The 25,696-nt window shown below is 45.6% G+C and overlaps 1 protein-coding gene across 3 annotated transcripts in view; it reads left to right on the top strand.

The window, feature by feature from the left end:
• LOC126484385 (zinc finger protein 474-like) overlaps positions 1 to 25,696 on the top strand; it is a 270,411-nt gene that overhangs the window by 12,527 nt on the left and 232,188 nt on the right. For all 3 annotated transcript variants that reach the window (XR_007587846.1, XM_050107878.1, XM_050107877.1), the window contains exon 2: positions 2,482 to 2,865. Coding sequence is in view for 2 of the 3 variants with exons in the window: in XM_050107878.1 (XP_049963835.1) it covers positions 2,482 to 2,865 (384 nt within the window). In the remaining variant the exon portion in view is untranslated. The remainder of the gene's footprint in view (positions 1 to 2,481; positions 2,866 to 25,696) is intronic.

Here is a 25,696-nt window from a genome sequence, read left to right as displayed (position 1 = left end):
TTTTTTTTCAGTAGTGACTCTTACGACAAGAGTATAACGCGCCTGAAGCAGAAGTACTACTTTTTTATTCTCGTCTTTCATTAGAGGATAAACTAAACGCTTCAACTAAAAAAATACTGAATGTAACTGGAGACGAAACAGAGTTCATTTTATTCGGACCTTTCTGATGGAACATACTGGCTTTTTTTTTTTAAATGTTGTCTTGCCACTTTCCCAAAATTCATTGAGGCAGATTTTAGCCTCTTACAGAGTGGCCGCGTCATCGATTATTTCTCCACCCACAATGATGTAGTCTCTTTTAGAACACATTTTTTCTTTTGTGTATCATGGACTTTACCAGCAGTTTCTCTGCGTTGTTTTTATTTGCTTTCGTTTTATTGTTTTGTATCCGTAGAAATATTGGAACACGTGAGGCAATACTGACCTTACGACTTATCTTAGAAGAAAGATTAAGGAAAGGCAAAGCTACGTTCCTAGCATTTGTAGACTTAGAGTAAGCTTTTGACAATGTTGACTGGAACACTCCCTTTCAAATTCTGAAGGTGTCAGGGGTAAAACACAGGGAGCGAAAGGCTATTTACAATTTGTACAGAAACCAGATGGCAGTTATAAGAGTCGAGGGGCATGAAAGGGGAGCAGTGGTTGGAAAGGGAGTAAGACAGGGTTGTAACCTCTCCCCGATGTTATTCAATCTGTGTATTGAGCAAGCAGTAAAGGAACCAAAAGAAAAATTCGGTGTAGGTATTAAAAACCATGGAGAAGAAATAAAAACTTTGAGGTTCGCCGATGACATTGTAATTCTGTCAGAGACAGCAAAGGACTTGGAAGAGCAGTTGAACGATATGGACAGTATCTTGAAAGGAGGATATAAGATGAACATCAACAAAAGCAAAACGAGGATAGTGGAATGTAGACAAATTAAGTCGGGTGATGCTGAGGGAATTAGATTAGGAAATGAGACACTTAAAGTAGTAAAGGGGTTTCCCTATTTGAAGAGCAAAATAACTGACGATGGTCGAAGTAGAGAGGATATAAAATGTAGACTGGCAATGGAAAGGAAAGCGTTTCTGAAGAAAAGAAATTTGTTAACATCGAGTATAGATTTAAGTGTGAGGAAGTCGTTTCTGAAAGTATTTGTATGGAATGTAGCCATGTATGGAAGTGATACATGGACGATAAATAGTTTGGACAAGAAGAGAATAGAAGCTTTCGAAATGTGGTGCTACAGAAGAATGCTGAAGATTAGATGGGTGGATTACGCAACTAATGAGGAGGTACTGAATAGAATCGCTGAAAAGAGAAATCTGTGGCACAACTTGATTAGAAGAAGGGATCGGTTGGTAGGGCATATTCTGAGGCGTCGAGGGATCACCAATTTAGCACAGGGTTATTACAAATGATTGAAGCGATTTCACAGCTCTACAATAACTTTATTATTTGAGATATTTTCACAATGCTTTGCACACACATACAAAAACTCAAAAAGTTTTTTTAGGCATTCACAAATGTTCGATATGTGCCCCTTTAGTGATTTGGCAGACATCAAGCCGATAATCATGTTCCTCCCACACTCCGCGCAGCATGTCCCCATCAATGAGTTCGAAAGCACTGTTGATGCGAGCTCGCAGTTCTGGCACGTTTCTTGGTAGAGGAGGTTTAAACACTGAATCTTTCACATCACTATGCGTGAAACTTGCCCACACGTGTTCAACCGTTTCTTCGCTCACTGCAGGCCGACCCATTGATTTCCCCTTACAGAGGCATCCAGAAGCTTTAAACTGCGCATACCATCGCCGAATGGAGTTAGCAGTTGGTGGATCTTTGTTGAACTTCGTCCTGAAGTGTCGTTGCACTGTTATGACTGACTGATGTGAGTGCATTTCAAGCACGACATACGCTTTCTCGGCTCCTGTCGCCATTTTGTCTCACTGCGCGCTCGGGCGCTCTGGCGGCAGAAACCTGAAGTGCAGCTTCAGCCGAACAAAACTGTATGAGTTTTTCTACGTATCTGTAGTGTGTCGTGACCATATGTCAATGAATGGAGCTGCAGTGAATTTATGAAATCGCTTCAATCATTTGTCATAGCCCTGTATTTTGAGGGCAGCGTGGAGGGTAAAAATCGTATAGGGAGACCAAGAGATGATTACACTAAACAGATTCAGAAGGATGTAGGTTGCAGTAGGTACTGGGAGATGAAGAAGCTTGCACAGGGTAGGGTAGCATGGAGAGCTGCATCAAACCAGTCTCAGAACTGAAGACCACAACAACAATATGACCTCCTTTAGGTCAGTATGCTGTTTTAAATGCGCTGTGTCAGTGTGCTGTGCTTGTTTGGCCTTAGAGCTCCTCGATCGATTTTAAAAATTAGTCGTCTGTGTTTATCTCGTGTAAGGGCGCTGACGGTCCAGCAGCGCTGCTCTCTGAAGCTGCTGTCGCCTCTTGAGCCTCGTGGTAGACGCGTGTGTGTCTGTCGTTTCGCAGGCCCAGCAGCCGCAGCCGCAGGCCCAGGCGCCGCCGCAGCCGCCCAAGAGCTCCGTGCGGAAGCCGATGCCCATCAACTTCCGCAGCTCTGCCTCGACAGCCCAGCAGCTGCAGCAGCAGCAGCAGCAGAGCTCCGCCGCCGCCCCCGCGCCTGACAAGTCCCCCGGCCCGCAGCCGTCCGCCTCCACCGCCACCGTCACCGTCGCACCAGCACCGGCCTCCTCTGCGTCCGCCCCCGTGGCCGCCCCCGCGGCAGCCACCGCAGCCGCAAACGCCCCCGCCGCCGCGAGGGCGCCGGGCCGCCCCCGCACGGTGGTGTGCTACCTGTGTGGACGCGAGTTCGGCACCAAGTCGTACCCGCTGCACGAGCCACATTGCCTCCAGGTCAGAGCGCGCATCTCACCCTACACTTAACGCGCACGGCGACACAAACTGGCTTGCTAGGTGTTCCGATGTAGTCGGGACTGCCCCGATTTTCCTGCTGAAATCCCGTCTCTCGATTATACAATATTTTGAACATGGCTGCAACGATCACACAGCAGCAGGAATAAAGGACGGCCATCCAGTTGGAAAGAAAGGAAAGAAAAGGTGGTTTTCATATAACCCTGGCCACGGTTTCGACGGATCTAAACACGTCTTTTTCAGAAGGAAAGACCTTTGGCTCATTCGAAACAATAACATGTCAAATTAGTGCATGTAGCTAGCAACTCCCTCGCACTACGTGCGACTTGGAGATTCAAAACGACGGGAGTGGGAGGGAGCTGCTAACAGCTTGCATTTATTAGACAAGTTGTTGTTTTGAACGAGCCAAAGGTCTGTTCTTCTGAAGAAGATGGGTTTAGATCCGTCGAAGCCGTGGTCAAGGTTTTATGAAAACCACTTTTTTTTTTTTTGCATCTGGTTCGCCGTCTTTCATTCCTGCTCTTGTCTATACATTAGAAGGACACTTAAAAATCTCAAGTACACTAAAATGGGTAATAAACTACTGGCCATTAAAATTGCTACACCACGAAGATGACGTGCTACAGACGCGAAATTTAACCGACAGGAAGAAGATGTTGTGATATGCAAATGATTAGCTTTTCAGAGCATTCACACAAGGTTGGCGCCGGTGACGACACCTACAACGTGCTGACACGAGGAAAGTTTCCAACCGATTTCTCATACACAAATAGCAGTTGACCGGCGTTGCCTGGTGAAACGTTGTTGTGATGCCTCGTGTAAGGAGGACAAATGCGTACCGTTACGTTTCGGACTTTGCTAAAGGTCGGATTGTAGCCTATCGCGATTGCGGTTTATCGTATCGCGCCATTGCTGCTCGCGTTGGTCGAGATCCAATGATTGTTAGCAGAATATGGAATCGGTGGGTTCAGGAAGGTAATACGGAACGCTGTGCTGGATCCCGACGGCCTCGTATCACTAGCAGTCGAGATGACAGCCATCTTATCCGCATGGCTGTAACGGATCGTGCAGCCACGTCTCGATCCCTGAGTCAACAGATGGGGACGTTTGCAAGACAACAACCATCTGCACAAACAGTTCGACGACGTTTGCAGCAGCGTGGACTATCAGTTCGGAGACAATGGCTGCGGTTACCCCTGACGCTGCATCACCGACAGGAGCGCCTGAGATGGTGTACTCAACGACGAACCTGGGTGCACGAATGGCAAAAAGTCATTTTTTCGGACGAATCCAGGTTCTGTTTACAGCATCTTGATTGTCGCATCCGTGTTTGGCGAAATCGCGGTGAACGCTCATTGGAAGCATGTTTTCGTCATCGCCATACTGGCATATCACCCGGCGTGATGGTATGGGGTGCCATTGGTTACAATTCTCGGTCACCTCTTGTTCGCAGTGACGGCACTTTGAACAGTGGACGTTACATTTCAGGTGTGTTATGACCCGTGGCTCTACCCTTCATTCGATCCCTGCGAAACACTCGATTTCAGCAGGATAATGCATGACCGCATGTTGCAGGTCCTGTACGGGCCTTTCTGGATACAGAAAATGTTAGACTGCTGCCCTGGTCAGCACATTCTCCAGATCTCTTACCAATTGAAAACGTCTGGTCAGTGGTGGCCGAGCAACTAGCTCGTCACAATACGCCAGTCACTACTGTTGATGAACTGTGGTATCGTGTTGAAGCTGTATGGGCAGCTGTACCTGTACACGCCATCCAAGCTCTGTTTGATTCAATGCCCAGGAGTATCAAGGCCGTTATTACGGCCAGAGGTGGTTGCTATGGGTACCGATTTCTCAGGATCTATGCACCCAAATTACGTGAAAATGTAATCACATGTCAGTTCTAGTATAATATATTTGTCCAAGAATACCCGTTTATCATCTGCATTTCTTCTTGGTGTAGCAATTTTAATGGCCAGTAGTACACAATATTTTGAACATGGCTGCACTACAGCAACGGTCCACAGCAGCAGGAATAAAGGACGGCCATCCAGTTGGAAAGAAAGGAAAGAAAAGGTGGTTTTCATATAACCCTGGCCACGGTTTCGACGGATCTAAACACGTCATTTTCAGAAGGAAAGACCTTTGGCTCATTCGAAACAATAACATGTCAAATTAGCGCATGCAGCTAGCAACTCCCTCGCACTACGTACGACTGCGAGATTCAAAACGACGGGGGGGGGGGGGGGGGGGGGGGAGTGGGAGTGTTACCAGCAGCTTGCAGTTATTTGACATGTTATTGATTTGAACGAGCCACAGGTCTGTTCTTCTGAAGAAGACGGGTTTAGATCCGTCGAAACCGTGGGCAAGGTTTTATGAAAACCACTATTTCTTTGCATCTGGTTGGCCGTCCTTTATTCCTGGTCTCTTTTTTACATTATCGGGACACTTAAAAATCTCCAGTACACTAAAATGGTTAATATCTCACATATAAGGGTTAGTCAAATTAAAACGAGACAGATGGGAAAAAATAAGTAAACTGTTTATTATCTCAAAAGTAACCGCCATAACTGTTAATACAACTATTCCACTGTGAAACAGACGGGGTGAAGAGACTTCTCGATCGCGAAATGCGGATTCTCAGTCCCCCACATGCGCTGGTTTTGCTTATTGACCAACCTATCCAAATGAAAGTGGGCTTCATCGCTCAGCCAAACCGTATTAATTCCCATCATTCGCCGCGGCCAACAGTGCAGTTTTAACGTCCCAACGTAAACCGTTCAGAAGTTATGACGATTTATTTCATGTAGCTCAATAATTGTCACCCTGTATGTTGATTTCATTCGTGAAAGTACCCCTATTCTTTTCACGTGTGCGAACTACACGCTATGTGTCTTTTCGAGACTGAGTCAGATTTTTGTGGTGTTGGCTCTGAGCACTATGGGACTTAACAGCTATGGTCATCAGTCCCCTAGAACTTAGAACTAATTAAACCTAACTAACCTAAGGACATCACACAACACCTAGTCATCACGAGGCAGATAAAATCCCTGACCCCGCCGGGAATCGAACCCGGGAACCCGGGCGCGGGAAGCGAGAACGCTACCGCACGACCACGAGCTGCGGACTTTTGTGGTGTCTCCCAGAAAATTTCTTTGATACTTCTTGATATATAGTTCTCTCATTTTATTATTATTTATTTGTCTGGCTGTAACAGCTGCCGAACAAATTGACAAAAACAGTACAAGGGGAAAGAGAAAGAATGCCACAGGTGAGTTTAGGCTTTCTCGGCGAATCTGGATGAGTCGGGTAGTCGGGTTGTCAGCCGAGTCAAGGCGTCGTTCTACGGAAACGTTCCAACAAGTTTCCTAGTTGTCATCTGAAGATGACCAATAGGAACCTTGTTGGATCGTTGCCGCAGAACGAGGGAACGGAAGATGAGATATATTGGTGAGATAGTTCAATGCGTGCAAGACAGGCTATTCAAGGGAATGGTAGACGGACAATGGGGGAGAAATATTGCTGGTGATGAGAATTGCAATGTGCAGGAGAGATGTGACATTGCCGCAACGTAGGAAGAAAAGAAACACTGTACCAAAACAGGCGAAAGACGTGTGAGTCTAAATGGTAGTAGCCAGCCGGAGTGGCCGAGCGGTTCTAGGCGCTTCAGTCTGGAACCGCGCGACAGCTACGGTCGCAGGTTCGAATCCTACCTCGGGCATGGATGTGTGTGATGTCCTTAGGTGAGCTAGGTTTAAGTAGTTCTAAGTCCTAGGGTACTGGTGACCTCAGAAGTTAAGTCCAATAGTGCTCAGAGCCATTTTCTAAATGGTAGTAATACTAGTTAAAAATAATTTTGAACGGCCGAGAGAAATTCTCTTTGATACAAACACCACACTTCTGATAAAAAGTGAAATGTCGGCAGGCGTTTAAACGGCGACGTAATCGTGCTAATAAAATGTATTCGACAACAAACGTCATATAAAATGCTGCCCAACAGGAAGTACTCACTTGTAACTCCTACTACCAATCGTTTCTTGCGATTGACGACAGATGAAGAGTTTAAGTGAAACAAAGCGTTTCTCCGGTTGACTTGGATTTTAATTCAACTTTGTCGATTGCTCTTTAACGGACGCTTCTGCAGTGTTACTTGTTAAGATTTGACAACGACACTACTGGGAACGTAAATTTACACATAGACTTTCAGTATTCGCTACGTCTTTTTTCCACGAAGGCTAATAGTCTATTACAATTTAAGCATAGACAATGCTTTGTGTAAATGCATTAGTTACAGAAATAAAACGGCTCAAACGTTGCACCTTTGTCTGAGTACTGAAAACATTAATCGTAAAACGTGCTACATTTAATTTACAGTCGCGTACTTGTAAAGATCCTCGCTTAGGGTTTCGTGTGCCTACATACCGTATAAATTATAGTGACTCGGTTTCGAGTTGATTAAAAAGAAGAAATCCGAAGAACAGAAAGTTCTGAAAAGTAACATTGCATTCAGTGCGCCCTTGGGTTTGCCGACGAAGTGGCCTCGTCAGGTATCTGTAGGTCGTAAATATCTGGTGGTGGAGTATACTGGTATTAGCATAATGACTGGCACTGCACTCATCGTCAAAAAACCTTTTTTCCCTGTTTTGAATATTATGCGCCCTTAGACCCGTGTGCATTTATCATTTTCGGCGGTGCCATGAACACAACGATCCATTGTCCTGGCGTCTCTTTCGACACTTCGTGACGTGATGGCGGCTACACCTGAGTAGTACGGCATCCTGTTTGCTGGAATACTGAGTATGCAGATAAACTGCACAGCCAAGGCGATTGTGAAACAATGCAGTGGCGAATTTGGGTGTCAGTAGGTAGATTCCCCCGATAGCATCAAAACACTAAAATCTTATAATGTAATTTGGAAGAGAGCAAAGAAACACACATGTACATTCCCTTCTTCGGCATTGGTATCACCTGCCATAGAAACTAACGACTGCGATGCGCAGTTAACTTTCTTTGCATCATAATCCAAAGCTTAGTATTTTCATCAGCAGGTTTTGTCTTATTGGATACCGTACATCCTTGCCCTCCTGTAACCTGAGAATTGATGCACTCATTGTGAAGTCGACTTTACATTATTTCCGTAGACGAAACTCACTTGACGCATAAAAACCAAGTACGTGTTCCAGAACCTTGCGATAGACTGTACTTCGAAGCAAGCGGCATTGCTCGTAATAAGGTGTGCATAATTTTTATGTTGTCCCATGAAATTTCGGGCAAACTGCCTGATGTCGGTAAGTTCCTGCCACGACATATCGAGTCACAGACTTCTGGGCATCTTCAGTTGTATACTGGCTAACTTCGATAATGGCGAAATTATACCGAACTCCCCTATTTAAGACCTCGGTGGCGCACGCGTGGTGCTCACGAAAGTTTCTGCGCAAGCGTTACGTGACCGAATGCTCTTCTGATTTAACTCTGTGCATTGGTGGAAACTCGCCTTATCGACATCAGATCGATTACTTTCATTCGACAAAATCTCAAAACGACGTCGGGTACGCAGAACACGAAGTTTTCCAACGGCAGGATGCCATCCATATGTACCTGGAGATCACAGTGACGATTCATAAGTTCCTCAGGCAGTCTTTTTCCCACAGGTTCCTTAGTGACAGTGCTCCAAATGTTCGAAATACACTCCTGGAAATTGAAATAAGAACACCGTGAATTCATTGTCCCAGGAAGGGGAAACTTTATTGACACATTCCTGGGGTCAGATACATCACATGATCACACTGACAGAACCACAGGCACATAGACACAGGCAACAGAGCATGCACAATGTCGGCACTAGTACAGTGTATATCCACCTTTCGCAGCAATGCAGGCTGCTATTCTCCCATGGAGACGATCGTAGAGATGCTGGATGTAGTCCTGTGGAACGACTTGCCATGCCATTTCCACCTGGCGCCTCAGTTGGACCAGCGTTCGTGCTGGACGTGCAGACCGCGTGAGACGACGCTTCATCCAGTCCCAAACGTGCTCAATGGGGGACAGATCCGGAGATCTTGCTGGCCAGGGTAGTTGACTTACACCTTCTAGAGCACGTTGGGTGGCACGGGATACATGCGGACGTGCATTGTCCTGTTGGAACAGCAAGTTCCCTTGCCGGTCTAGGAATGGTAGAACGATGGGTTCGATGACGGTTTGGATGTACCGTGCACTATTCAGTGTCCCCTCGACGATCACCAGTGGTGCACGGCCGGTGTAGGAGATCGCTCCCCACACCATGATGCCGGGTGTTGGCCCTGTGTGCCTCGGTCGTATGCAGTCTTGATTGTGGCGCTCACCTGCACGGCGCCAAACACGCATACGACCATCATTGGCACCAAGGCAGAAGCGACTCTCATCGCTGAAGACGACACGTCTCCATTCGTCCCTCCATTCACGCCTGTCGCGACACCACTGGAGGCGGGCTGCACGATGTTGGGGCGTGAGCGGAAGACGGCCTAACGGTGTGCGGGACCGTAGCCCAGCTTCATGGAGACGGTTGCGAATGGTCCTCGCCGATACCCCAGGAGCAACAGTGTCCCTAATTTGCTGGGAAGTGGCGGTGCGGTCCCCTACGGCACTGCGTAGGATCCTACGGTCTTGGCGTGCATCCGTGCGTCGCTGCGGTCCGGTCCCAGGTCGACGGGCACGTGCACCTTCCGCCGACCACTGGCGACAACATCGATGTACTGTGGAGACCTCACGCCCCACGTGTTGAGCAATTCGGCGGTACGTCCACCCGGCCTCCCGCATGCCCACTATACGCCCTCGCTCAAAGTTCGTCAACTGCACATAGAGTTCACGTCCACGCTGTCGCGGCATGCTACCAGTGTTAAAGACTGCGATGGAGCTCCGTATGCCACGGCAAACTGGCTGACACTGACGGCGGCGGTGCACAAATGCTGCGCAGCTAGCGCCATTCGACGGCCAACATCGCGGTTCCTGGTGTGTCCGCTGTGCCGTGCGTGTGATCATTGCTTGTACAGCCCTCTCGCAGTGTCCGGAGCAAGTATGGTGGGTTTGACACACCGGTGTCAATGTGTTCTTTTTTCCATTTCCAGGAGTGTTTTCACTGTTACTCATGGAGTGAGCGGTAGAAATACCGTGTTCATTAATAGCGTATTTGCTAGTTTGGAGAAGACGAGCGTATCTCTGACCCTGTATGATGTGCTTCTGAACAGGGGCCGCGATTTGCCCGACAAAAGATTTGCCTTTCTCGCACGGAATCGTAAAAAAATCCCCAGCTTGCGCAGTTCTAAGTCGTTTAATTTCGCACATGCACCGACAGTTTTACTACAGGACGAACGACTGCTTTAACCTTGTGTTGTCTTAGTGCTCTGCCTATTTTCGCGGAAACATTTCTAATGTATGGCAGATAATCTGTCGTTTTGAAGGCCTTAACCTGTTCCCTGTTCTGCCGTTTATACGTCTGTAGCGCTCTCTGTATCTGATGAGATCATTAGCTACTTTGTAGAAATATTGGTACATGTGAGGCAATACTGACCTTACGACTTATCTTAGAAGAAAGATTAAAGAAAGGCAAACCTACGTTTCTAGCATATGTAGACTTAGAGAAAGATTTTGACAATGTTGACTGGAATACTCTCTTTCAGATTCTGATGGTGTCAGGGGTAAAATACAGGGAGTGAAAGGCTATTTACAATTTGTACAGAAACGAGACGGCAGTTATAAGAGTCGAGGGGCATGAAAGGGAAGCAGTGATTCGGAAGGGAGTGAGACAGGGTTGTAGCCTCTCCCCGATGTTATTCAATCTGTATATTGAGTAAGCAGTAAATGAAACAAAAGAAAAATTCGGAGTAGGTATTAAAATCCACGGAGAAGGAAAAAAACTTTGAGGTTCGCCGATGACATTGTAATTCTGTCAGAGACAGCAAAGGATTTGGAAGAGCAATTGAACGATATGGTCAGTATGTTGAAAGGAGGATATAACATGAACATCAACAAAAGCAAAACAAGGATAGTGGAATGTAGTCGAATTAAGTCGAGTGATGCTGAGGGAATTAGACTAGGAAAAGAGACACTTAAAGTAGTAAAGGAGTTTTGCTATTTGGGGAGCAAAATAACTGATGATGGTCGAAGTAGAGAGGATATAAAATGTAGACTGGCAACGGCAAGGAAAGCATTTCTGAAGAAGAGAAATTTGTTAACATCGAGTAGAGATTGAAGTGTGAGGAAGTCTTTCTAAAAGTATTTGTATGGAGTGTAGCCATGTATGGAAGTGAAACATGGACGATAGTTTGGACAAGAAGAGAATGGAAGTTTTCGAAATGTGGTGCTACAGAAGAATACTGAAGATTAGATGGGTAGACCACATAACTAATGAGGAAGTATTGAACAGAATTGGGGAGAAGAGGACCGGTTGGTAGGACATGTTCTGAGGCATCAAGGGATCACCAATTTAGTATTGGAGGGCAGCGTGGAGGGTAAAAATCGAAGAGGGAGACCGAGAGATGAATATACTAAACAGATTCAGAAGGATGTAGGTTGCAGTAGGTACTGGGAGATGAAGAAGCTTGTACAGGATAGAGTAGCATGGAGAGCTGCATCAAACCAGTCTCTTGACTGAAAACCACAACAACAAAAACAGGGACACGGTTTGTAGTTGTTCCAAATCCAGCAGGAGGTTTCGACATCCGAGATGTACGGAGTTTGTGAATCAAGGTCTTGAGAACGCCGATTGTCTGTGCTGGACGGAGGCAACTGGTAGCTACTAAATATAGACCTGTACGGGCGGGCTTTCGATACACAGAATGTCAGAGTGTAAGGGAGAGAATGATTACGTTTTAGACCGCATGAATTGGATTCTGTTTCCAGGTGTATGTATTGTTGCATTTAGAAATGACAGCAGTACTTTGTTCATTGTCTTGGGTCCACGTGGCCGATGTGACACGGGCCAAGGCGAACTAGATTCACATCAAGGCTAAGACAAGGCAAGCCGCAAAGTTTAACCGCCTTGCGACGCTGATACCGGAGGCCTATTGTTATCGATTTATTGGGAAATCTATGGATGAGGCACCAGTGTTCGAGCTGCCAAGGAGTCTCATCTCTGCTGTTACAGGTACACCCGTTTCATCATTAGTAATTGACTCTGTCGGCTCCATCGAGGGCGGTGTGTGCTTTTCTAAAGCAGTTGCATGAGAGTAAATCGTCGGGGATCTTGAGGAGAGCTGCGCCACCGAAGGGGAACATTTGGCCTAAGGAGAGGACAGCCCTCCGTACATGAAGTTACGAACAGACGTGGATACTGGAGCACTCAAAACGGATACATGTAATGCCACCGTCTTTATTCCACGGGTGGACCCTATTGAAAATTTCAGTTTTTTATTATGCAACTCAACGTATCCAAAGATCGATAAGGTCCCTACTAACCGTGTGATGAGGAGAACGTCGGAAGTTTTTAGTTCTAGGTATCTACCAAAGGATGTGATTAGGAGACTGTGATCACTTGGCTCAGTTGCACTTAAGACTGTACAGACTTCCTGAGATTAACAAAGAAGGTGGAGCCTAGCACTATACTCGTCTCGTATCGCTCACCTAGGGATAGGGACGATAATACTGGAGTAATCACTGAACGCACAGAGGCCTTCAAACAACCATTCTTCCCGCGGTCCATGTGTGAATGGAACGGGAAGGAACCCTAATAACCTGTACAGTAGGACGGTACCCTCTGCCACGCACTTCACGGAGGTTTGTAGAGTACAGATTTAGATGAAGAAGTACTTAAAGGTAGCGAATCCGCTATTGCTAGACACTCTGATTGTAGTGGTCATTCGCTGAATAACAGTGCAACGAAAATTGTGGCCCATACTTAGAACTTTTGAAAGTCCATCACTGAGGAATCAGTGGAAATACGAACTGTCTGAATGTGCAGGCAGTTGCAATTTGTGTGAGCCTCCATTGAGAAGACTTCTTGCTTCTGGCAAGAGCCTCACACTAAATGAGACTCCCCGGATATTCTGTCGCAGCCGTAGGTTAAGAATCATTCATGGGTTGTTGAAAACGACGTGTCAGGTCAAACCAGTTTACCCAGTGAAGATTTTGTGCGAGTATTTGACTACACTAAACTTTTCCACAGTTAAATGGAATTAATTTATTAGCATATCACAGTTTGGTACCAGAAGGGCTGCTCGACTGAGAATGCTGTTTACACATGATTCATCAAATAGTACAAGCCTCAAAACAAGATCAAGTTGATATTCTTTGTGATCTTTTAAAGTTAGTCTCTTAGAAATACTGGAGTTTTATGGAATTGGTGGCTTTACGCACAGCTGATTTGTATCATACTTAATAAACAGAATAGAAAAGATTGTGCTGAATAATACAGATGATGTCGGAAGGTTAGAAAATTTTAGTGACTGGGGAAAAATCAAAGAGGGAGTCGCACAGGGTTCAGTTTTGCGTCCACTCCTGTTCCTTATATATGTGAATAACCTTTCAAATTTTAAAGGTGGCAGGGGTAAAATACAGGGAGCGAAAGGCTATTTACAATTTGTACAGAAACCAGATGGCAGTCATAAGAGTCGAGGGACATGAAAGGGAAGCAGTGGTTGGGAAGGGAGTAAGACAGGGTTGTAGCCTCTCCCCGATGTTGTTCAATCTGTATATTGAGCAAGCAGTAAAGGAAACAAAAGAAAAATTCGGAGTAGGTATTAAAATTCATGGAGAAGAAATAAAAACTTTGAGGTTCGCCGATGACATTGTAATTCTGTCAGAGACAGCAAAGGACTTGGAAGAGCAGTTGAATGGAATGGACAGTGTCTTAAAAGGAGGATATAAGATGAACATCAACAAAAGCAAAACAAGGATAATGGAATGTAGTCTAATTAAGTCGGGTGATGCTGAGGGAATTAGATTAGGAAATGAGGCACTTAAAGTAGTAAAGGAGTTTTGCTATTTGGGGAGCAAAATAACTGATGATGGTCGAAGTAGAGAGGATATAAAATGTAGGCTGGCAATGGCAAGGAAAGCGTTTCTGAAGAAGAGAAATTTGTTAACATCCAGTATAGATTTAAGTGTCAGGAAGTCATTTCTGAAAGTATTCGTATGGAGTGTAGCCATGTATGGAAGTGAAACATGGACGATAAATAGTTTGGACAAGAAGAGAATAGAAGCTTTCGAAATGTGGTGCTACAGAAGAATGCTGAAGATTAGATGGGTAGATAACATAACTAATGAGGAAGTATTGAATAGGATTGGGGAGAAGAGAAGTTTGTGGCACAACTTGACCAGAAGAAGGGATCGGTTGGTAGGACATGTTCTGAGGCATCAAGGGATCACCAATTTAGTATTGGAGGGCAGCGTGGAGGGTAAAAATCGTAGAGGGAGACCAAGAGATGAATACACTAAGCAGATTCAGAAGGATGTAGGTTGCAGTAGGTACTGGGAGATGAAAAAGCTTGCACAGGATAGAGTAGCATGGAGAGCTGCATCAAACCAGTCTCAGGACTGAAGACCACAACAACAACAACAACAACAACAACCTTTCACTTAACATTCATCAAGGGGAATGGTACTTTTTGCAGACGATACTAGTGTTATAAAAAATACCGTTTGAGAGAAAGGAATAGACCAGTTGGTAAATGATATTTTCGGAAGAATTATGAAGTGGTTCTCAGAAAATGGACTCTCCCTTAATTTTGAAAACACACAGTACGTTCTGCCATACCAACAATTGATGTACCACGTGAGCAGGAGTCAGAAAATAGGGTAGAATGCTCCAAAGTTTCGACTGTACAAATTGATGAAAACGTGAACTGGAAGAAGCACATTACTGAGCTTGTCAAACAATTAAGTTCAGATACTTTTGCTCTTCATATAACTGCTGATCTTGGAAACATACTATAGCGGTAGCATGGCGATGTAAGTACTGTTCTGTCACCTTAAGACATATACGACGATAGTATGTACACGTAGTTTTGTTCTAGTCCTGTCTAAAGGCCGCTTACAACACCCCTGTTTCTACTCTTGCAATTACGTTTAGTACTTCGGATGTTATTCTAGCTTCGATAATTGAAACACTTAAAGACAACTACCTCTTTAACAACCACTAGGAACCTCAGATGCCGCGTAATGGATAAAGCTCGGCCAAATGTGAAGGTATCGTGTAGTCTTGGTTGCAGCTTTTCTTTTTCGTCAAACTACTTCTTGCGAGTGATAATAATACTGAAAAACACGCTCGCCAGCCAAAATGACGAATCGATTGACGTTATTTAACAAATTCACCAAATTTGGTCTTTACTATATTTTGGTTTTTACTAAAAAATTTTCTCTTTTAATAATTTCTATCACTGAAGGAACAGGCTAATGCACACTCCTTTCAGAAATGGTCACATGCACACACTTAGAAAGTTTTGGTCCATGAAAACAACACCGAAACGACAATAATGCCTACTTACGTTTCTGAAGGTAAGATCAGCAACACTGCCTCTGAAAACATGTATTATACATAAGCAATATTTTACGATAGTTTTGTTAGTATCGAAATGATTACAAAAAGTTTTTTATACTTGGTTTTTCTCAGTTTTATTGAGACAGTTGCTTTACGTAATTTCTTGGACAGATGGTCCCAGTAACCAAGTTCACACACTAGGTAGAATTGTTATTTACTTTCCTTAATTTCAAGGCAATCTACAATTCTCCACATTTACTTTAATGTTGCACTTGAGTTATTATTTAAATTTACTTTGCAAGAAAACACTCAGTTGCGCAATAATGTTTCACACCAACGGATTCTCGGTTTCATTCTCTTTAGTATAGGAATGGAAACCTACTTGAAACACTTTAGGTTAAATGAGCAGTTCTGCGTAAAAAAAATTAAATGATTATTGAACAAAACACGCAAAAAACTTTTCAACACAGCTCGTTTACAGAACTACGGACGGTTAATTTCAGTAGTGTCGTTGTGAGCACAGTTGCTTGGAGGTTTAGGTGCTCAGAAGGCACACATACCGTTTTGAAGCGACGGAGATTATTACTTGCCTTCGTGGCGTCGAATTATGCGACTTATACCATCGCAAATATGAGTTTGGCTTTCTTGGGGATCTGCGTCAATCTAAGTAATGGATGCCCTAGACCATTTTACATTCAGGAACCAACACTCGTTGCAGATGTAATTTTATATCTCCTCTAAAGCGTCGCAAACTTGTACCTTAGCACTTCCCCTTCACTCACATCTATTAAGCAATTAAACTTGAGCTTTGTTTAAACAACACTGCTGGGTACAGCGCGCATCAGCTTTCGTCACCTGCCTCAACAGTATACTTATATGGATATGGTGTCTGTTCTTTCGGACATGTCCGATACCATTGATGATCTGCAGCCGTCTAGAACGAAATTAGAATTATGTATTAATACCTTTAGCTGCTGACGGGCGTTGATATGTATCAACGTAGACAGGAAATTGTGTGCCCCGACCGGGACTCGAACCCGGGATCTCCTGCTTACATGGCAGACGTTCTAATCATCTGAGCCACCGAGGGCACAGAGGACAATGCGACTGTAGGGACTATCTCGCTCACGCCTCCCGCGAAACCCACATTCTCACCTTATATGTCCACACACTACATTCGTAGTGTCCCTATCCAACACACTCATTACTCGTGGAAGACATTCTTACCGCCGTAAGAGTTCGGGGAATAAGTGCACATGAGCACAGAAGAAGAAGGTCATGGCCGGTATTGTCAGTACTATATACTTATATGGATATCCATATCCATATAAGTTGTAATATGTGTGCATCCGCACATATCCATATAAGTACCGGTATATAGCTCTGGCAATACCGGCCATGACCTTCCTCTTCTGTGCGGACGCACACATATTACCCGAACTCATACGGGACTTCGTAAGAATGTCTTCCACGAGTAATGAGTTTGTTGGGTAGGGACACTACGAATGTAGTGTGTGGACATATAAGGTGAGAATGTGGGTCTCGCGGGAGGCGTGCGCGAGATAGTCCCTGCAGTCGCACTATCCTCTGTGCTCTCGGTGGCTCAGATGGATAGAGAGTCTGCCATATAAGCAGGAGATCCTGGGTTCGAGTCCCGGTCAGGGTACACATTTTCACCTGTCCCCGTTGATATATATCAATGCCCGTCAGCAGCTGAAGGTATTAATATATAATTCTAATTTTGCCTCAACAGTGTCTTGCGCCTGTCTGACCCGCTCCACTTCTCCCCTTTCCTACCTGCTTCCGTCAGCAGAAAAAATCTCCACCTTTTCCGACCTTCCAGAACGTCGGTAAATCCCTCCTGGTTTTCACCTATATTTAACTATAGCCCTGGGCTGGTGTTGACTTCACTTTACAAACAATTACACATAGCTAAATAAAAGATACTTATTGTTACTTACATAACATAATAAACATTTGTTAATTACATATAAACATTAAACTTCACACAGTCAAAGGATACTGTCTTCTGCAGACCCTCTTATACGCTGCATACTGTACAAATCTCATTCTTTGCTTCAAAAGTGCCAAGCCTCTCGACTCTAAAAAGGTCGATAGTGTTACAACACATATCAACCTCCTGACATGTTTTGCATATTTCGACTCAGCGTTGTACTGAATAATTTCCTACGGCAATCCATCAGCTAGGAAAAAAAGTTTTGGTTGCACAGAAGCGAGCAGTAAGAATGATACGTGATGTTCGCACGGACGTCCTGTAGGTACCTCTTCAAGGACTGGACATTTTAACTACGCCGTCACAATACATATTTTCGCCAGTGGAATTCGTCATAAATGATCCTCTTTTCCCTTTCATAAAGCTAGTAGTGGCTCAGAGAGGAGTTCAATATGCACCAATAAAAATTTTTGATCACTTGCCCAATTACGAAGCATATCTGACAGTTAGCGAAGCACGTTCTAAATGCAATTTAAAATCATTTCCCGTGGACAACTCCTATTCCATTAACGAATTTCTATTTAGAAGCTGGTAACCAGCAAAAAAGAAAAGAAAAAAAGAATGAATTATATGTAGTTGCTGAAGTGGGATTAAATATAATGATGTGTTCATTAATGTTAACACTAATAGTGTATACATATCCTGTAAAGTGACTCGTTCCACATCATTTCGATAAAAGAACCGCCGAATGAGCTAGGGAACATGTAACTAACTATGTTATTGTCAAAAAATGTACTCACAGCAGCCGTGTAGGAGCAACATAGCAAACATGAACAAATTAGGTCTTAGCGGCCGGAAGAAGGACAGGATCGGACTGGAGAGGGATGAGGGAGCAAATCGTCCGAGTCCTTTGCCTTTGAGCCCTTTAGGGAGAAAATGGAGCACTTAAATTAGGATGTCTTGGCGGGGATTTTAACGCCGCTCCTCCCGAATGCCAGTACAGTACGTCAAGCACATCACAGGTGCTCTGTGCGCTCGACGACGCAGCTGGAAGAGGGAAGCATGACCTTCTACTTAAATGTTGTAGACCAGCGCCGGTTGAAGTATTTACAAGCATGCACAGGTATGACACCCTTCGTCACTTGCCACGGTGGATATCCAGTGTGCTTATGCACAAGAAACAGGTGCAATCGTGCTGCTGTCGGGTCGTCAAAGCAGTAATGAGGAAATACATGGAAAATCTGTGCTGTTCATGGTGTAATTCGTCTATTACTGTTGTTGATGACTGAAGCACCTGGTGCAGCTTCCACGAAGCAGGTCACAGTTGTAAATGAAATTTGAAAACTACTGCTTGCGTTAGTTTTGTTCTTAATTGACTGCGGGCCCCGCTTCGCTGTTACCACACCAGGGACGGACTGCAGTGTGCCACGGTGACCGACATGAGGACCCTCACACAGCAGCGACCAGAGTGGTTGGCACAGAAGAAATACCGACCTGTCTGCAGGCGGGCTCCCGCCTACTCGCCCAGGCGGCTGCCGCCAGCGCCGTGGTCCGCCCACCTGCCTTGTAAGGCACCTGCTGGAGTCCCGCTTTCCTCTGGCGGTAGACGCGGTAGCGCCCACGCACGGCCTACTTTGGTTCTGGATCCAAGTCCGTAGCTAAAACACAATTTCCGTATTCCCTCAGGTCTCTTATTAGACGGCCTCGTAAACAACTTGGGCGAATCGGTAAACTGTACATCCGAAGTACGAAATGGCTTCTTCGCGGGCAGCTTCGAAAGTGGGACGGAGTCCAAAAAGGTCTGCTCGACCAAGAGGTACTTTCCTGCGCACCAGACAAAGCAGTAAGTCTCCCCCTGGCAACATCTTGTTAATACCTTGCACGACCGCCTCTAGCCTCAATATGACTTCAGCGAATAACGAGTGCAGCAGCATTTTCAGGCGTGTCATGTCCAGCTGAAGCCGGCTGATACTTAGAGCTCGAGGAGCTAGTAGACTGTGGAGAAATTTCCACTACGATTCAGCCGCTGCTCCATATAGTCCCACACATTATTATGACATCAGAATAGCATGGTTTAGCGGCCCATTAGAAGCGCAATGGCTACCTAGACTATCTAATTGAAAGTACCCAGACACATATTAGTGGACATTAATATGGGTAGTGATGGAGGTGGAGCCCCTCCACGGCCACACCGGCATGATGACCAACTCAAAAGGTCTACTGCCATCTCTGCATAAGGGTTAGTTTTCACTAAAGTGAGGCGTCGCAGGACGTGGGTACTGCGATGTTTGCGCGCGTCTGGTTAAGGTTAACCATTAATACGCACTCATCTGGAGATAGATTGGGTCAAAAGTTGAATGAAGGGTAGCGGTTTGAAGGGCAGTGGAAAAAAAGTGCCATGGCAAGAGCCCAGGGAAAAAAACCTCTGCGATAGTTAGGTCTGGTGGTAAGAGCAGTAGCGGATCTCTTGCTGCCTGCGATAGGTCGTGCAAGGGCAGGCTTTGATAGTCGTGGGTATCATGCATGTCGATACCTTGACGTTGTGGGTTTGTGCTGCTCGGCGGCTGGCGTTGGGTGCTGGTACAGAGTCCTCGTTCAGCGTCAGCAACCTGCAACAGTTAGGTTTATTATCGTTTTTGTGCCTGATAGGTCATATATCGGATGCACAGTGTAGGGTGATGTTGGCGAATTGTTTGTGCGTCACTGGGCGAGCTCGTCGGCGTCCCTGCAGTGGCCTGTTGGTCGGCTCTAATAGCAGCTGGTAATTACCAGTCAGTGTTGTTGATATTCAGGGGCTTTCTGACGTTTGTCGCTTGTTAGATCGTAGTATCCCAGAATGAGGATGAAAGGATTGTTCGAGTGTCTCGAGTTCCTGTATAGTCGTGTGGCGTGTTTTTTGAATACTTCCTTGGGGGTTTCATGGCGGTATTCTTGGTGAAGATCCACCGTGCGTGTGTAGCGTGGAGCGTTGCTAACGATTCGTAGCATTTTGTTCTGTATGACCTGCAGGCGGCGCAGTCGTGTAGGAGCTGCATATCCCCAGACGGGAGCTGCGTACGTCATCAGAGGTCTAATCAGTGTCATGTATATGAACCTCGACACCCTCCTATTCAGTGTGCTTTCCCTGTTCAGCATTGGGTAGAGCTGTTTGAGCCTCGCGTGCGCTCGGTTGGCAACGTATTCGATGTGGTCCCCCCATGTAAGTTTCCGGTCCAGCCAGACACCAAGGTACCTGACTTTCTCTCGGAAACGTATTGGGCGTGTATGTAGTGTTATTGGTTTGCAGTGTTGGTGTTTGCGCAGTAGTATCGGTCTGCGTGTAAACAGAACTGCTTCGAAGTTGTCGACGTTTACTTTAATACGTCATCGCTCCAACCAAGGCTCATCTGTTCTGAGTGCTGTCTGTATTCGTGAATTAATGTTCGACGGTTTCCAGTCTTGTGCAAGGATGGCGGTGTCATCCGCGTAGATGGCTAACGTCGTGTTTTGTGTTCCTGGGCCCGCATCTCGTGGTCGTGCGGTAGCGTTCTCGCTTCCCACGCTCGGGTTACCGGGTTCGATTCCCGGCGGGGTCAGGGATTTTCTCTGCCTCGTGATGGCTGGGTGTTGTGTGCTGTCCTTAGGTTAGTTAGGTTTAAGTAGTTCTAAGTTCTAGGGGACTTATGACCACAGCAGTTGAGTCCCATAGTGCTCAGAGCCATTTGAACCATTTGTGTTCCTGGGAGTGTCCACCTACGCCTTTTTGGCGGCTTGAACGCTGCTGGGGACACCTCCAGTGCGGTATCTGAAGTCCGTAGAGGACTTGCAACTCATTCGTCCTCAAGGTAGTGAGATTGGGCGCTGGGGTCTAGAGCGAGGTCGTCCATGTCCTTCTGCATTTAGCGTTTTCTTAAGCGAAACAAGGAGACCACAGTCTAACCACGAAAAACACAATCATCCTCCGTGCTTCACTCTTGACTCTGAACATGACAGCAGGCAACTTTCTCTAGCGATTCACCAAACCCAGACACTTCCACCGCACTGCCACAGGGTATAGCGTGATTCACCAGCCCAAATCACTCATTTTCAGTCATTCACCCTCCAGTGCCGTCGCTCTTTACACCACCTCTGGCGTCACTTAGCAATGACTACAGAAATGTGAAGCTTATGAGGAGCTGAAATTCCCTGTGCACAGTCATTGTGCTAGCTGGACTGCAAGTAGGAATTCTGACCTCGCACGTGATTCCTCCCGCTGGTCTCAAGAGATGTTTTACAACCAAACTCCGCAGTGCTCGACAGTCCCTGTACGTCAGTGCATGAGATTTACCTGGTTTATCCGTGGCTGCTCCTGCACTTTCCCGCTTCACAATCACAACAGTATTCGACTTGGGTTAGCCCTAGAAGGGCTGCAATGTTCCTGATGGATTTGTTACTCAGGTGGCAGCCAATAACTAGTCCTCGTTCAAAGTCACTGAGACCTCGTGACCGACCCATCCTGCTATTAATGCTTCTCTACTGACGACAGAGTAGTCGCCGCCTCCTTTCAGACTAGTGGGTCTGCCCCTCGTGACACCTGGTGGTCAGTGCCGCATTACGTAGGGGTGTCCGGGTACTTATGATCAGATGGCGCAAGTGTTCATCAAACAAGGAACCTGTGCATGCAGCCCTGCGAGCACATGACCCGCCCTCACAGCTTTACAGCCGCAAGTACGCCCCTCCTGCTCTCTAAACTCCACAGAAGGTCCACTGCGTAACGAGAGGGTCCCGCAGTTAATTTGTCTGCCACCCCGTTTCAGATCATACGAGGGTAATCCCAAAAGTAACATCTCCTACTTCTTTTAATAAGTACATTGACTTGAAACTTCCTGGCAGATTAAAACTGTGTGCCGGACCGAGACTCGAACACGGGCAAGTCCTCTACCGACTGAGCTACCCAAGCACGACTCACGCCCCCTCCTCACAGCCTTAATTCCGCCAGTACCTCGTCTCCTACCTCCCAAACTTCACAGAAGCTCTCCTGCGAACCTTGCAGAACTAGCACTCCTGGAAGAAAGGATATTGCGGAGATATGGCTTAGCCACAGCCTGGGGGATGTTTCTAAATACATAGACCTGTTTATTTCTACAATGGTTTACATCAGTTTACAGCTTGAACATTTAGCTATTTTCGACATAATCACTATTTCTGTCGATGCATTTTTGTAGACGCTGTCGTAGTTTTTGTATCGCCGTGTCATACCAGCTCGCCGCCATGCTGTTCTTCTTTCACCTCGTTGTCTGAACTGAATCGCTTTCCGGCCAAATGTTCTTTTAACCTAGGGAACAAGTGACAGTCACTGGGCGCCGAGTCAGGACTATAGGGTGGGTGGGTGATTATGTTCCACTGAAACTGTTGCAGGAGAGCAACGGATTGCCGAGCGATGTGTGGGCGAGCGTTGTCATAGAGAATGCGTACGCCCTTGCTCAACATTCCTCTTCTCCGGTTCTGAATTGCCCGTTTAGTTTTTTCAGAGTCTCACAATACCTGTCAGCGTTAATTGTGGTCCCAGCGATTCAGCTCCGGCGACGAGGCGAAAGAAGAGGTTCATAACTTTCTGAACAGAATGGTGGCGAGCTGGTATGACATGGGCATACAAAAACAGCCACAGCGTCTACAAAAATGCATCGACAGAAATGGTGATTATGTCGAAAAATAGCTAAATGTTCAAGCTGTAAACTGATGTAAACCACTGTAGAAATAAACAGGTCTATGTAATTATAAAAAAATAGGAGACCTTACTTTTGGGATTACCCTCGTAGTACAGTTTGTTATTAACCAAAGTCAAACACATAGTGGATGTTCTTGACGAAGGTCGCGTGATAAACTCCCTACACTTTTCAGAACTGAAAGAAAAACAAAGTGTCATAAACATTTCAAGAAAATCGCCGTTTATTTCGTAAAACATAGACATACAAACCACATCAAATACTGTCTATAAAGGAGAACGCAGCGTCTTTTTTTACCTTATCCTTCATGTTTTGCTTTCTTTCCAAGGGCAAAATTGCATAAAATACTATTTTTCTACTGCAGTAGAACTTACTTTTTAGCTGTGTAAGCTACTGTGCTATGCATTTTCGTTCTTATTTACACACAGTGTAGGCTCGTTCCGCGTCCAGGCACCATGAAACACAAATAACTTTCTCCCTTCAGTGAGTTGCTCTCACTTGTGACAGAACATAAAGATCAAGCTCACGTGCAGCATTCGTAACGTATCACGAAAGCAAAGCAAACAATAACGCGAAGATTGAGAATTTAACACACAAATCCGTTACTACGAGAGTCACTCCAAAACATACGCACAAAGTTTTTTTTTAAACATCTAATTGATTTTCCACATCTTTTTTATTTTAACAGTATTTTTATACGTTCGTCAGAGACAAAACGTCATTATTCCATACAATCTTCGTCCCTTTCATCTACCTTACGCCACCGAGAAATTAATGCTTGTGCACACGGGTGAAGTCAGCAGCAGAACATTTCAGACAGTGTTTACCAGGCTCCTCAAGGGAGTCATCGTCTTCAAACCTCATTCCGCGAAGGGGTTCACTCAGTTTACCGAAGAGGTGCTCTTCACACGCTGCGAGATCCGCGCCGTAGGGAGGGTGTTTCACTGTTGCCCACCCAGGCTTTGAGAGTTCTGTGGTGTTTCTCTCACTGACATGCGGTGGGCAATTATCATAAAACAACGAAACATCGTTTTTCTCACAGAGTTTTCGGACGCTACACATTCCAGCATGAAATTTTTTGAAGGCTGTCACGTGCTCGTCAAAATTGATAGTGCTTCCGTGTGGCTTGATGTGGGCAAGCGATAGTCCTCCTGAATAAAAAAACTTTTCCTACTAAGTCGCTTTTTTGATTTTCTTCTCCTTCAGCGAGTTTGCATGATGCCATTCCATCGGTTTCCTTTTCGTCTCCGGTTCGAGTACAACCAGCTTTCACCTCCCGTCACAATTCTTCATCTCCAGAATCCTTGTACTGTTCCAAAAGTTCGGTGCAAAGTGTCTTCCGTGTTTCTCTCTGGATATCCGTCAACATTCACGGAACCCACCTGGTGCAACCGCAGATTTCCCAGTATTGCCCATACAAACGCTTCTCCTATTCCCACTCGGACTGACAGTTCGTTCACTGTTATGCGTTGGTGAGTCAAAATCATACTGTCAATTCGCTGCACATTGTCAGGAATTTGTGCTGTGCCTGGACTGTCACTATTTGTGCTGTGCCTGGACTGTCACTGCGTGGGAGGTCCCGAGTATTGGCGTGCCCACTTTCATCGGATAACCTGCTTGAAGAACTATTAAGTCTACTGCGATCAACAGCATCGTCCCCACACATCTTCTCCAATCTCTTGTGAGTGTTTGTCACCGCCTCGTTCTCACAACACAGGAAAGAGCGCAAACAATGTTTGTATGACCTCCGTGGAAAACAAAGATATAAAACAAAAGTTGCACTTTCGGAAAAATGTTGTGCACTTCTTTTGGGGTGGCGGCCCACCTATAACACAACCGAGCGCATGCGTTCATTGGCGTCATCGGCCCACTTGCAGTGCGGTTGGCGGCTGAACTAGCGTGCTGACACGTGGCGCCCGCCCGCAAAGAGTAATCGACTTAGACAAGGAAGGCGCTCGCATGAATCGGGTTTGAGACTGTGTTACCATGATGTGTAGGGAACAGAAGGCCCAGCGTTGGAACACGCGACTACCTCTGTGTGAGATCGACGGGTTTCCAATCTGCCGTTGGGCTCCCTTCGCAGTTTGTGTAGCGGATGAGACCTCGACGCCGCTGGCGAGGTTGTCTTCTCTCACTGGCAGGGTACCAGCTTCTCTCCCACTCTGAGACCCGCTGTTGTCTAGTGTATACAGCTGACGCAATAGCGGCGCTATTTTTCTTGGCGCAGTTTGCCCTTACTGCTGCAACAAGACGATTATCTTTCGTGCCAGCTGGTTCCTATGTTTCTGACATAATTTTGTTTTTGTGGTTTATTCAATATTTACCGCAACTAGTGTATTTAGAGAATAATATCGTGTGAGGTAGTTGGTGTTCGGTGCACAGGTCTGTCATTCTTCTCGTCATCGTCGCTTAAGGGGGAACAACAAGGTGATGGACGAAAATACTGCTCAAATTCAGGATTTTTTCCTGCGCACTTGAATGTAGTAGACAAACGGATTTGGCTACAATGAATAAAGCATATATTGTAGTTTTTATTGCTATTTTTTCATTGAAAAATGTTAATATATTCACTGTGTAATTTGGAATTCCCAGAGGCGGCTCTGGAAGGTGGCAGATCGACCCTTGTCGCTGTAACTCCGGTTTTGGCTATTTGAAATATGAAATTAACGTATCAGCCTGATCCTTACAGATGTAATTTTAGTTCATCGTAGGGATTTTAAAAAA

This window comes from Schistocerca serialis, chromosome 6, assembly GCF_023864345.2.
Source record: "Schistocerca serialis cubense isolate TAMUIC-IGC-003099 chromosome 6, iqSchSeri2.2, whole genome shotgun sequence".
Taxonomy (NCBI): domain Eukaryota; kingdom Metazoa; phylum Arthropoda; class Insecta; order Orthoptera; family Acrididae; genus Schistocerca; species Schistocerca serialis.
The sequence above is the reverse complement of the archived record's forward strand: the minus strand, read 5'-3'. Positions and strand labels throughout refer to the sequence as shown.